Source organism: Rosa chinensis, chromosome 5 (genome assembly GCF_002994745.2).
Source record: "Rosa chinensis cultivar Old Blush chromosome 5, RchiOBHm-V2, whole genome shotgun sequence".
Classification (NCBI taxonomy): domain Eukaryota; kingdom Viridiplantae; phylum Streptophyta; class Magnoliopsida; order Rosales; family Rosaceae; genus Rosa; species Rosa chinensis.
Window position 1 is genome coordinate 9,417,793 of NC_037092.1, and position 10,966 is coordinate 9,428,758.

The 10,966-nt window shown below is 39.1% G+C and overlaps 2 protein-coding genes across 3 annotated transcripts; one reads left to right on the plus strand and one right to left on the minus strand.

The window, feature by feature from the left end:
- The first annotated feature begins 1,641 nt into the window (after positions 1–1,641).
- Positions 1,642–6,257, plus strand: LOC112165072 (disease resistance-like protein DSC1). Of its 2 annotated transcripts, none has more exons than XM_024301481.2 (6): positions 1,642–1,872; positions 1,972–2,580; positions 2,672–3,818; positions 3,962–4,285; positions 4,398–5,555; positions 5,643–6,257. In XM_024301481.2, the coding sequence occupies exons 2-6, from the start codon at positions 2,093–2,095 to the stop codon at positions 6,201–6,203; spliced, it is 3,678 nt and encodes a 1,225-aa protein (XP_024157249.1). In that variant the 5' UTR covers positions 1,642–1,872; positions 1,972–2,092; the 3' UTR covers positions 6,204–6,257. The 2 variants fall into 2 exon arrangements, with proteins under 2 accessions (XP_024157249.1, XP_024157250.1); XM_024301482.2 differs by having other exon boundaries at positions 1,642–1,822.
- Positions 6,258–6,309: 52 nt separating this feature from the next.
- Positions 6,310–7,203, minus strand: LOC121049418 (40S ribosomal protein S14-like). The gene is made up of 3 exons (XM_040506742.1): positions 7,039–7,203; positions 6,801–6,886; positions 6,310–6,648 (listed from the first exon to the last, which is right to left on the minus strand). Exons 1-3 carry the CDS (start codon positions 7,130–7,132, stop codon positions 6,499–6,501), a joined length of 330 nt encoding a protein of 109 aa, XP_040362676.1. The 5' UTR covers positions 7,133–7,203; the 3' UTR covers positions 6,310–6,498.
- Between the last annotated feature and the right edge of the window lie 3,763 nt (positions 7,204–10,966).

A 10,966-nucleotide genomic window follows, 5' to 3' on the forward strand; every position in this document is an offset into this window, starting at 1 on the left:
TCCGTGTTTGCCTTTGAATTAGGTTTTCCTTGTTTACATTTATATTAGAATTGCTCTGATTACCTGTGAGATTAATGTCATTCAAGTTGCGTTTTGTGTTATGTGAATTGGACGATGTTGTGATTTGGGGAGCAGGGTGGCTCAAGGAGAATAAGGATGGGTGATTAAGAAGTGTAAATTTCATTTCTATAGGTTTTGGGTAGTCCATTTTAGGGGAAGTTCTGCCAAATTTTTGGAAGAATTTCTTCTAGGGTGGACCCCGCAGAACCACTTCGGATTTCAGGGTGAAATCCGGGGGCGGGTCCTGTCATCACTACCTCTCTCTCTCTCTCTCTCTCCCTCCCTCCCTCCCTCCCTCCTCTCTCTCTCTCTCTCTCTCCCTCCTTCCCTCCCTCCCTTCTCTCGCCAACTCGCCTGAGCCACCCCCGTTGTCCCCCTGCTAACTTGACGCCGTGGAAGCGCGATCAGGCCATTCCACCCTCCATCATCCCCCCTATTACGGAAAAAACACTCCGCCCCTCCTTAGATCAGAGCTAGACATCCCAATCTCGATTAGAACGATTTGGTTAGAGTGAAAACCGACCTGATCTAAATGAAAACCAATAGATCCCAGCGAGCCGCCACCCGATGTTGCGACCCCAACTCAAACCAATCATGGGGCCGTCTGCAACCCATCCGAGCATAGGATGACTCCAATCTTGCTTGCCTGCTCTTCAGCCACCATTGCCCTTCGTCGTCGGAATCTCCAAACGAATTAGAAAGCCTCATCATCGCCCCGCATCCTCTTCTTCGACTGGACTCCTTATTGTTGAACACTAGGTCCCTCTCTCTCTCTCTCTCTCTCTCTCTCTCTCTCTCTCGGCTAAGAAAGATGGCGCCGGAATTGTGAGCTCGAAGAGTTATGGTTTGCCGTCGCCATCGACCTCGACTACATCTCCAATTCCAAGCACTGCCACCATGCGAAGAAGACCTCCCAAGCTCTGCCGCCATGCAAAGAAGACCTCTGAAGCTCCGTCGCCGCAGTTTGTCATCATCGCCAATATTTGTGCGCATATTGAGTCTTCCCAAACTCAATGGCACCACTGCACTCGATTCTTCCTGCATACTAGACCTCACTGATCTCTCCATCTGCGATGCTTGCGTGGCCGCCAGCTTCAAGATTCAGGAACAGTTGATCGCCATTGATGGTAACTCTTATCACTCTGGAGATTGTTGGCACTTTACAATTCTATATGCTGCTGGTATCATCAATGAGTTTGGACCTTAGAGCAATGCTATGTCTTGTATTTTTGGTTTGTCAAAGGATCTGGCCAGATCATGAGAGAGAGAGAGGAAGTGAGGGGTAAAATAGTTATTTCAGACTAAATTACTTGAAATTTAAATGTCTGGAGAGTTATTTGTTAAAATTAGAATGTTAGAGATTGAACTGTCGACGCACCAAAAATACAGGGTGTCACCAGTAATTTTCCCCAACAAGGGCAACCACTTTTTTCGGGAAGTTCTTTGTAAGAACAAACTTTAGGGAGTTAGTAAAGCCTGGAAAGTTGAATGTGAGGTATGAGTTGGGTCCATTATTGCTCAGACCTGTCGGCCATTGTCTGTTCCTCTATCTTTACTCACTTCATCTTTAATCTGAACCTCTAGTACTGAAAGATACTTTGACGAAATTTTTTATTGCTTTCTTCTTTTTATCTCTGCTACCAAGAATTCTATCCCCATTCTTTTCTTATGAAACTGGATGTTCAAGAATCTTTGCAAATTCAACCATGCATAAAGCTGAACCTGAAAATTGATAAGATCAGCGGTTCAGCACAACATCTCTGTATTCTTTCTTATCCCACACTGCTTGTCTGCTTTAATTAGTTTTCACATGTAAGTGTTCATCATCACTGTCGATTGATATTGTATATCGAAGGCTTCCGACAATTAATTTTGTATTTGCTTAAATTTTTTCTTTTTGCCTAACTCCAGATCTAAACATCACGATTGTGGATTACTTTTGGCTCCAAGGACTAGATCGTGGACATCATTGTATAGCAGAGGAAGGAAGTTTTTGCAAGTTTTGACTCGTGGATTAGTTTTTGCATGTTCTATGGCTTCTTCTTCTTCTTCTTCTCCTTCTCGTTCTCCTGCGCATGCCTTTAAGTACGATGTCTTTCTTAGTTTCCGAGGCGAGGACACCCGCAATACTTTTACCAGTCATCTTCATGCCGCTTTAGTGCGGAAGAAAATCAAAACCTACATCGATTATGAACTTGTGAGAGGAGAGGAAATTGCACCTGCCCTTCTCGAAGCAATAGAGGAATCACAACTTTCGGTGGTCATTTTGTCAAAAGACTATGCTTCTTCAACATGGTGCTTGGACGAACTTGCGCATATTTTGGAATGCAAGGAAAGACATGGACAGATTGTTATACCCATTTTTTACAGAATAGATCCTTCACATGTACGCCACCAGAGGGAGAGTTATGCAGCTGCATTTGTTCAACATGAAGAACGTTTCAAGAACAAGGTGCTCAAGTGGAGGGTTGCTTTGACAAAAGCATCCAAACTAGCTGGGTTTGATTCACGCAATATCGGGTAACCTTTTAACTTTTTAGTAATTCAAATATCTCAATAATCTACTATATGACCTCAACTATTAATTATTTGTTCTTGGTTATTATGCCAGCCTTGAATCCGAATTAGTTGAGTTTGTTGTCGAAGATATTGTGATGAAGTTCAGTCGCGAATGCTCAAGCGATTTAAAGGGTCTGGTTGGAATTGAAAGTCGCATCCAGCAACTCGAGTCATTGTTATGCATTGATGTAGAAGATGTTCGTGTTCGCACTGTTGGTATTTGGGGTATGGGTGGTGTTGGCAAGACCACCCTTGCTGGTGTTGTATTCAACCGACTGTCATCTCAATTTGAAGCTTCCTATTTCCTTGCTGATGTTCGGGAAAGATCAGACAAGACTAGACTATACGATTTGCGAAATGAACTTTTCAGCAACTTATTGAAGGATGAAAGTCTGAGGATCGGCACTCCATCTATAGGTTCAACTTTTATAAAAAAGAGGCTCTCCCGTGCAAAGGTCCTCGTTGTGCTTGATGATGTGAATGATGATAGCCAACTAGAAACTTTAGTTGGTGATCAGGTTCAATTTGGACCAGGAAGTAGAATCATTATAACAACTAGAGATATGCATCAACTTAAAGTGATGCAACAACTGCATAAAGGAGCTGACCATGATGTTGTAATATACAAGGCAACGGAACTAAATCATGAGGAAGCACTTCAGCTCTTCCACTTGAATGATTCTGAGGAAATCAGGTGCGGAGCAGAATATACCGAATTAGGGAGAATGGTGGTGCATTATGCTGCGGGAATTCCCTTAGCGCTTAAAATCTGGGGTTCCTTATTTCGTCGATGCAAGAGCACACAAGAACGGGAAAGTTTCTTGAAAAAGTTGAAAAGGTTTCCTGAAAAGAAACTTCAAAATGTGTATAGGATAAGTTATGATGCATTAGGAGAAAATGAGAGGGAGATATTTCTTTATATCGCGTGTTTTCACAAAGGGGAGGATGTATATAGAGCAAAAGAACAATTAGATGCATGTGGATTATTTGCGGAAATCGGAATCAACATTCTCATTGATATGTCTCTGATATCAATCAAAGACAAAGGGTGGACAGAAAAAACTCGTTACCTGTGGATGCATGATTTGATACAAGAAATGGGTTGGGCAATTGAGCGTGAACAACATCCTGCGAAGCCTGGAAAGCGCAGTAGGCTGTGTACCCCGGATGACATCTGTCATGTGTTGGAAAAGAATAAGGTGAGAGCCTAATTCATTGACATTGTTTAGAAAATTTGCATCAACTTCCATAGAAAAAATAATTATCAGATAACAATTTGACGTTAGTTTGAGTAATTCTAATTTTTTGGTAAGACTGATTTATACTTGGCATCAATTGTCAGGGGACTGAAAGAGTTCAAAGCATATCCCTAAACCTCTCTCAGATTACAAAGCTGAACTTGACTCCTCAAGCCTTCAAAAAGACGTGTAATCTAAAATTTCTAAAGTTATATGGTGAAGATCGCTCGGGCCACTACTACTACCCTTGGAAGGACTGCAATGTGCACTTTAATCTTCACGATCTTGAATATCTTCCTGATTCCCTTATATATATCAGCTGGCCTTTATACACTTTGAAATATTTGCCATCAACATTTTCTGCTGAGAATCTCACTGAGCTTTCTATGCCTGGTAGCCAACTCCAGAGACTTTGGGATGAAGGCCAGGTATGCGACCAAGTTAGTTCCTGCATGTATTAATTATTGAATGCAGTATATGTAAAAGTCATATATATTCAAGCCAAGTTATTTTTACCATTTATCTTTAAAATTGTTACAGAAGCCTAGGAACTTAAAACGCATCGATCTCAGTCATTCTGAGCAGCTGGTTGAAGTTCCAGATCTCTCTATGAGCGTAAACATCGAGAGGATAAACCTTGAAGGCTGTGGAGGGCTGGTTGAAGTTCCTTCCTATTTTGAAAATCTTCACAAGCTTACTTCATTGCATGTGAGTGGTTGCACGAATCTTAGTGTTCTATCAGATATGCCATGTAATATGGTCTCGTTGAAGTTAGGTAAGACTGCTATAGAGCACTTGCCTTCATCAATTTGGTCCCATGAAAAACTTGTTAGATTGAATCTTGATGGGTGCGAGGGCATTAAGAATCTTCCAGACAGTATTTGGAAGCTTTATTCCCTCACATATCTTGTGTTGTCTGGGACAAGTATAGAAGAATTGCCCTCGTCAATTGAGGGTCTCTCTGGGTTAAAATATCTTGAACTGCAAGGTTGCAAAAGGTTTGTCAGTCTCCCAAGCTGCATTTGTAAGTTGAAATCTCTTAAGACCATTTCTCTGTTTGGTTGCTCTGGCTTCAAAAACTTCCCTGACATGTTGGAGCCTATGGAACATCTGGAGAATCTTAATTTAGGAGGAACGAAATTCAAAGAGCTACCCTGTTTGATTGAAAACGTAGTTGGGCGGAAGGAATTAGTGTTACCTGGGTGTAGAAGCTTTGAGACTGTCCCAAAGAGCATCTTGCCTCCGTCGTCGGTCATTTTATGGTCTCCGATGAGTAGACTAAAACTCCGGAACTGCACAATGGTAGAAGAAATCCCTGATTGCATCTTTAGCCTAAACAGGTTATCTGAATTAGACGTGGGTGGAACCATGATTAGGAGCTTACCTTCAACCATCAATCAAGCACCTCGGCTGAGAGGATTAGTTCTAAAGGATTGCAAGCGCCTTGAATCTTTACCCAAACTCCCATATCTTCTAGACTGGTTAGATGCAAGTGACTGCAAGCGATTGAAGACAGTGTCTGGGTTAACGACTGCACTCACAGAAGGTTTGGATCGAAGAGTTCCTTCCGTGTTGCATATATTTTATAATTGCGTAAGTTTGAATGAGAATGCAAGGAGGAACATAATGGATTATGCACATCTTAGAAATAAGGCAACAGATGCACATCTTAGAAATAAGGCAACAGCTAATCATCCGGTACGTCTCCCTCTCTCTGCATTCCTCTGCTTCTAATTTTGACAAGTTAAAATAAATAATCAAAATCATGTGTTTGTCTATATACAGGAACTTAGGTACGAAGTTAGATGCTCGGGAAATGAAATTCCAAAATGGGTGAGCAATCAAATGGAGGGATGTTCGATAGATATCACGCTTCCTCTACGTTGGTCTGAAGATGCAAACTTTTTGGGCTTAGCTTTCTGTGTTGTTGTTGACTTCCATAAAACAATACATGCGGGATGTGGGGGTGAATCCATTTTCAAAACCGAAAATGGTGAAAGCCACACCTATCAGTTTAGCAATTTTGCGAGCTGTGGGATCCAAGGGGATGGCGACAACTCAGATCACTTGGTGGCGTGGTACGATTCCCTTCGGAAGGTGAGGTCCACTCCTTATACCAATGCCACTCGAGTCTCTTTTCAGTTCTATGCAGGCGGATCGTCTTTCGATCGCAATGCACGCCGTATGTGTCTAGTTAAATTGAAGGTGAAAAGGTGTGGGGTGGGCTTTGTGTATGCTGAAGGTCCAGACCGAGATGCTGTGAGAGTTCAGCATGTTGAAGCTACCGGAAGTGAGAATTCAGTTGCCTCTCTTGAAACCATGTTTCGAAAACTGTCATTAAATTAGAGCACCACAAAATCCGCCCAAAAACAAAAAAAACAAAAAGTTGTGCTCTTCAAATTGGAGCATCATTAGTCTAGTTCTTTTGTTGTGGCTGGGCTGACAACCATTCTTCCCCTGTTTCCCTTGTATATGTATCATGTCACAGCAATCTGTACACTCAAAAACTGACCACTATATTTTGCACCCACGAAAGACTAGACATCAGTTATAAGCTTTTCAGCTATTTAGGAATAATCTGCTTTCATAAAAATTTTAAATAAAGCATGTACAACTGATGCATAAAAAGTAAGTATCAATTTTAAAAATTTGAAAAGTTACCTATACGACCAATTCTCATTCCAGAACGAGCAAGAGCACGGAGCGCAGACTGGGCACCAGGGCCAGGTGTCTTAGTTTTGTTGCCACCAGTTGCCCGCAGCTTAATGTGAAGAGCAGCGGTACCCAATTCCTGCATTATCAAATCTACAAATTATGGGAAGAAAAAGAAAGAAAAAACACACTGTATCAATATCCATGTCTAAAGAAATAGTTCCAAAATTAGTGACAAGATCCCAATAAACAATATTAAAAGGAAAGAACAAATTGCAAGCAGATCAAGACCTTGCATCTTGTAGAAACATCCTGTGCTGCAAGCATAGCTGCGTATGGGGAAGACTCATCTCTATCGGCTTTCACCTTCATACCACCTGCATTTACAGAAACCATAGATGATAAACCGAAACATTGCAAATAGCATCTTATAAAATAATCTAACTGGATTGTGTACTAGATTTACAATAGAACATTTGAATAAATTAGATTCAGAAGGTATGCAGAAGAACTTGAACGAATTGCTTACCAGTGATAACCCTTGGGACTCTGTACGTCTCAGTCAACAGAAAGTCGACCGCCGCAATGTGCGGGACCATGGTGGCCCGAGCGCGGTACCGCATAACGCGCGCGCGTACCTCTTGTCCTCATCGGCGACCTCTTCCCGGACCTTGGCCAGAACCTCCGGACCTTAGGGAGGTTTTTCTTTTTGAATTTTTGCTTTTTAATCTTTTATAATATAATGAAAAAGAAAGAAAACAGTTGGATAGTTGGGTACCCATTAACTCGATGGTGGGGTATTGGGAATATCCGTGAAAATTAAGACCGGGTATGGGTCTCATGGGTATTACCCATTCTGGTTGCGGGGTGGATACGAGTAATGCGGGTATTTGCCCAATGGGCAAAATATCAAGCCTAAATATAGTATCACAATGCTTTTATCATAAATCTGATTTGGGTTCATTATATTGGCCATCAAAAATATTTTGATTAGATTATTACCAAGTGGTCGACGTAAGCATTGAATTGTTATGTGATTGGACAATTTTCTAATGTAGAAATATTCCAATTAAATTATTGTCAAGTGTCCAATGTGGGTCTTGGATTGTTATGTGATTGTTACTTGATTTTGATGTTTTTTAATCCCTATTTTGTTCAATATTTTTCATGGTTCCATAAAAGTTTTAGATATTTGTCACTGCGACATAAAGTTTGAAACAGTGATTAAGCTATGATATTCTTGATTTTGCATGTTTTTGTTGTTTGTCCAAAAAAACAAAACAAATAGGTTTTATATTACATGCTCAGTCTCGAACAGATTTTAAAAGAATTTTATATCTCTATATTTTATTCTATTCATACTTAATCTCCATTTGTAATCACTCTTTGAAACCTATCACAGTAGAATCACTATTTACCTTAGCTAGTTAGCATGGACAGAATCCATGGGCTCAAATTGGCTTTTTCATTGGAGAAGAGAGACATTGTTATCTAGTCAGCCCAGCCTAGCCCAGCCTAGCCCAACCTTAGCCAGCACTAAGTGCTAGAGAAACTAGATAATAGTCCAAGCTAATTGAGTGGTTGTCCATGATGGGAAAACTTTTAGGCCAATTTCTGTTGGAAGAATTCAGATACTAGCTCTTACTTTCGAAGATGCAAGGCAATTTTACTTGCTATTTTGAATTACTGTTATTGTGTGAGTCTTAATCTAATGTCTTTGTGAGGACTAAGAAATATCTCAAACAGAGTCGGGATACAAATCTTTCTACGAATTACCACTCACTGTTCTTGAAAGCTTTGATTAATATCCCATGCCTTGGTAAGTTATATGTTTTATTGGTTATTATATTCATTATTTTGTTTTTCTCACCTTTTATTTTGGTTGATTGCTTTAAATTGGAAATTTAGGTTTTGGTTTCATTTTTTCTGCAACTTTGCTAGGTTTCACTTTTGAGGGATTGGTTTAGGTTACATTTAGTTGCCAGAATTTACTAGTCATACTAACAAGGTAACAGCAATTTTGGTCTCATATGCTCATTTAGTTTTTCAACATATTGTTTTTCACTAGGAAGAATAGTAAAAGAGCTTAGAGGATCAACCTTGTCCTTTCAAATCCAGTCTCGATAAGAATAGAGTATGACTAGAAACGATGAAGAACAGAGTTCCAATATAGAAAATGATTAGAAATGATGAATTGCAGAGTTCTACACTCTCATTTTGAATGCTAGCGAGTGAATGAGTGAGATTATTCTCTCAAAAATATCCCACATTCGTACTAATTAGAATATATTCTCATTCTAAATGGGAATACAAATGAAAAATATTGTAGGCTATATTCCACATTCCAACTCATTAGAATATATTTTCATCCCAAATAGACTCTTCTCCCAACAATATAATATCCTACATTGACTACACCGTAGGAATTACATGCATCTAGGATTGTATTTTTGTATACTTGGGTTATGTGAAAGTTCCTCAGATAGAAATAACATACTTGACTTGTTAGTCTTGTTAGAACCAATCAGTCTATACGAATACAGATATGGAATATAAACAGAATATATAACAGCAGGTGATCAAATTGAATTCAAATAGCATTAATCCGAAATTGAAATTTACTAACTTGATCAGATAGAGGCCTGCAATGCAGTGTCCTAAGACAGAAATTCGCCCTCACTTGTGCTGTAGTTTCGGACGTCTATCTAGAGGATACAACTATCTGGTACAAGTTCTTGCACAAGAACTTGACCCTAACGAATTCTACTTTATGTTTCTCAGAATAACTTTGAGAGGAAGAAGAGAATTTATCGATGATGAATGCGGTCGTCCTTATATAGAAGCCAAGACGAACAGTTGCGTAGGTTAAGTCAGCAGTTGCTTGACGTTGTTTGATTCCATCTGTTGCAACTGTTAGATTTTATCCTAAAATTGAATAGTGAAGCAAAAAATAAAATCAGATTTAGTCAAACCAAGCTCAAGAGCCCCCCCCAAGGCCCAATGCCCATCTTTTGACATTTATATATTTGCATAATCCAATGGAAAACCCACTAGAAAAGCCCACAAAGGCCACCTCTATCCATGTCATCCATTTACTTCTTTACATGGGAAGCTCCCTATAAAGTCCCACAAGTTCCAATAAGTCTAAGCATGGTAAGTTCTAAGATGAGGATCTGGTTTGAAGTGAGATTTTATGAACTTCATAACTTGCTCATTTCAGAGGATCTGAATCCAAAAGATGATGCAAAAGTTGGGAAACATTTCATTAGGCAGCTCAACTATATTTTGCTTTTCGATGCAATTTCAGCATTTGTATATGGAATAAATACATCCCTTGTTTACAGAAACGAGTCTAATTATAACAACCACTTTGTCTGGGAAGTTCTTTGTTAGAAGAGACTTTAGTTAGTCAAGCTTGGAAAGTTGAAGGTGATGTATGAGTTGGGTCCATTTCTGCCCAGCCCTGTCGGCCATTGCCTGTTCCTCTATCTTTACTCACTTTATCTGAATCTCAAGTACTGTAAGATATTTTGACGAAACTGCTTAGAAATTTCTCGTTGATTTCTTCTTTTTATCTCTGCTACCAATTCAAAATTCTAGTCCCAACGACTTTTTCTTATCTAGCAAGTTCAAAGTCTTTGCAAATGCCACACCTCTTTGATCTGTTCAAGAATTCTATGCACCAAGAAATCTTTGTACGTTTGTACTGACAAGGCGGCAATTCTTTTCCTTATTAATTCATTAAGAGTTCCATAATCTGCTGCGGGAAGCGTGAACACGATAGTAAGAGGCTCCGTCAAGCGTCGAAAGCCATATGAGATAAACTAGAATCCACTAGCAATTACGGGCACAGCCGTAAGAAACATAGAGAAACTTCTCTAATATTTAATTTTTTTATTGATAACTTGAATGAAAATTACAATCTAAGAGGTGCCTTATATAGGGCACATAACATAAACCTAATACAACTAGAAAACATAAAGAATAATTTATTGTAGACTAAAACTAGAAAACCTAATTAAACTTCATTAAATAAAAATCAGAAATAAAATTCTAGATACTAAAGAATATTACGCAAATATATAATTGGAATCCCAACCAAGATTTTGTTCGAGAATCCCGATATATCCAAAATAGTAATTTATAATTAATTCCATCATTAAGAAGTCTATTTGAACAACAGTTTTCAATATTCAAATTATTCTTCTTGATGTGAAGACACTTCTTTCTTTTCGAGATTCTTTGTTGAAATTGGCTAAAATCTCGTCTTATATCATTATTTTGATTAACATCCCTTAATTAAACTAGTCGATATGATAGTGCAGGGCATCTTCCTCGATGTTTCATCACCTTTTTCTTAGTTACTTTAAAATATTGCTGAAGGATCAAGGATGCTTTAACAAAGTGCTTGGAACTTTACTTGATTAATTTCTTCTTTTTCTCTCTGCTATCAAGAA

Bases quoted from the DNA above. Each gene is read 5' to 3' on its own strand.
- LOC112165072 (XM_024301481.2), top strand. From the start codon at position 2,093: ATGGCTTCTTCTTCTTCTTCTTCTCCTTCTCGTTCTCCTGCGCATGCC. The intron at 3,819-3,961 runs GTGAGAGCCTAA...ATCAATTGTCAG, and splicing joins ATGTGTTGGAAAAGAATAAG to GGGACTGAAAGAGTTCAAAG. The intron at 5,556-5,642 runs GTACGTCTCCCT...GTCTATATACAG, and splicing joins AGGCAACAGCTAATCATCCG to GAACTTAGGTACGAAGTTAG.
- LOC121049418 (XM_040506742.1), bottom strand. From the start codon at position 7,132: ATGCGGTACCGCGCTCGGGCCACCATGGTCCCGCACATTGCGGCGGTC. The intron at 6,887-7,038 runs GTAAGCAATTCG...CTGTAAATGCAG, and splicing joins AGTCCCAAGGGTTATCACTG to GTGGTATGAAGGTGAAAGCC. The intron at 6,649-6,800 runs GTCTTGATCTGC...TTGATAATGCAG, and splicing joins ATGTTTCTACAAGATGCAAG to GAATTGGGTACCGCTGCTCT.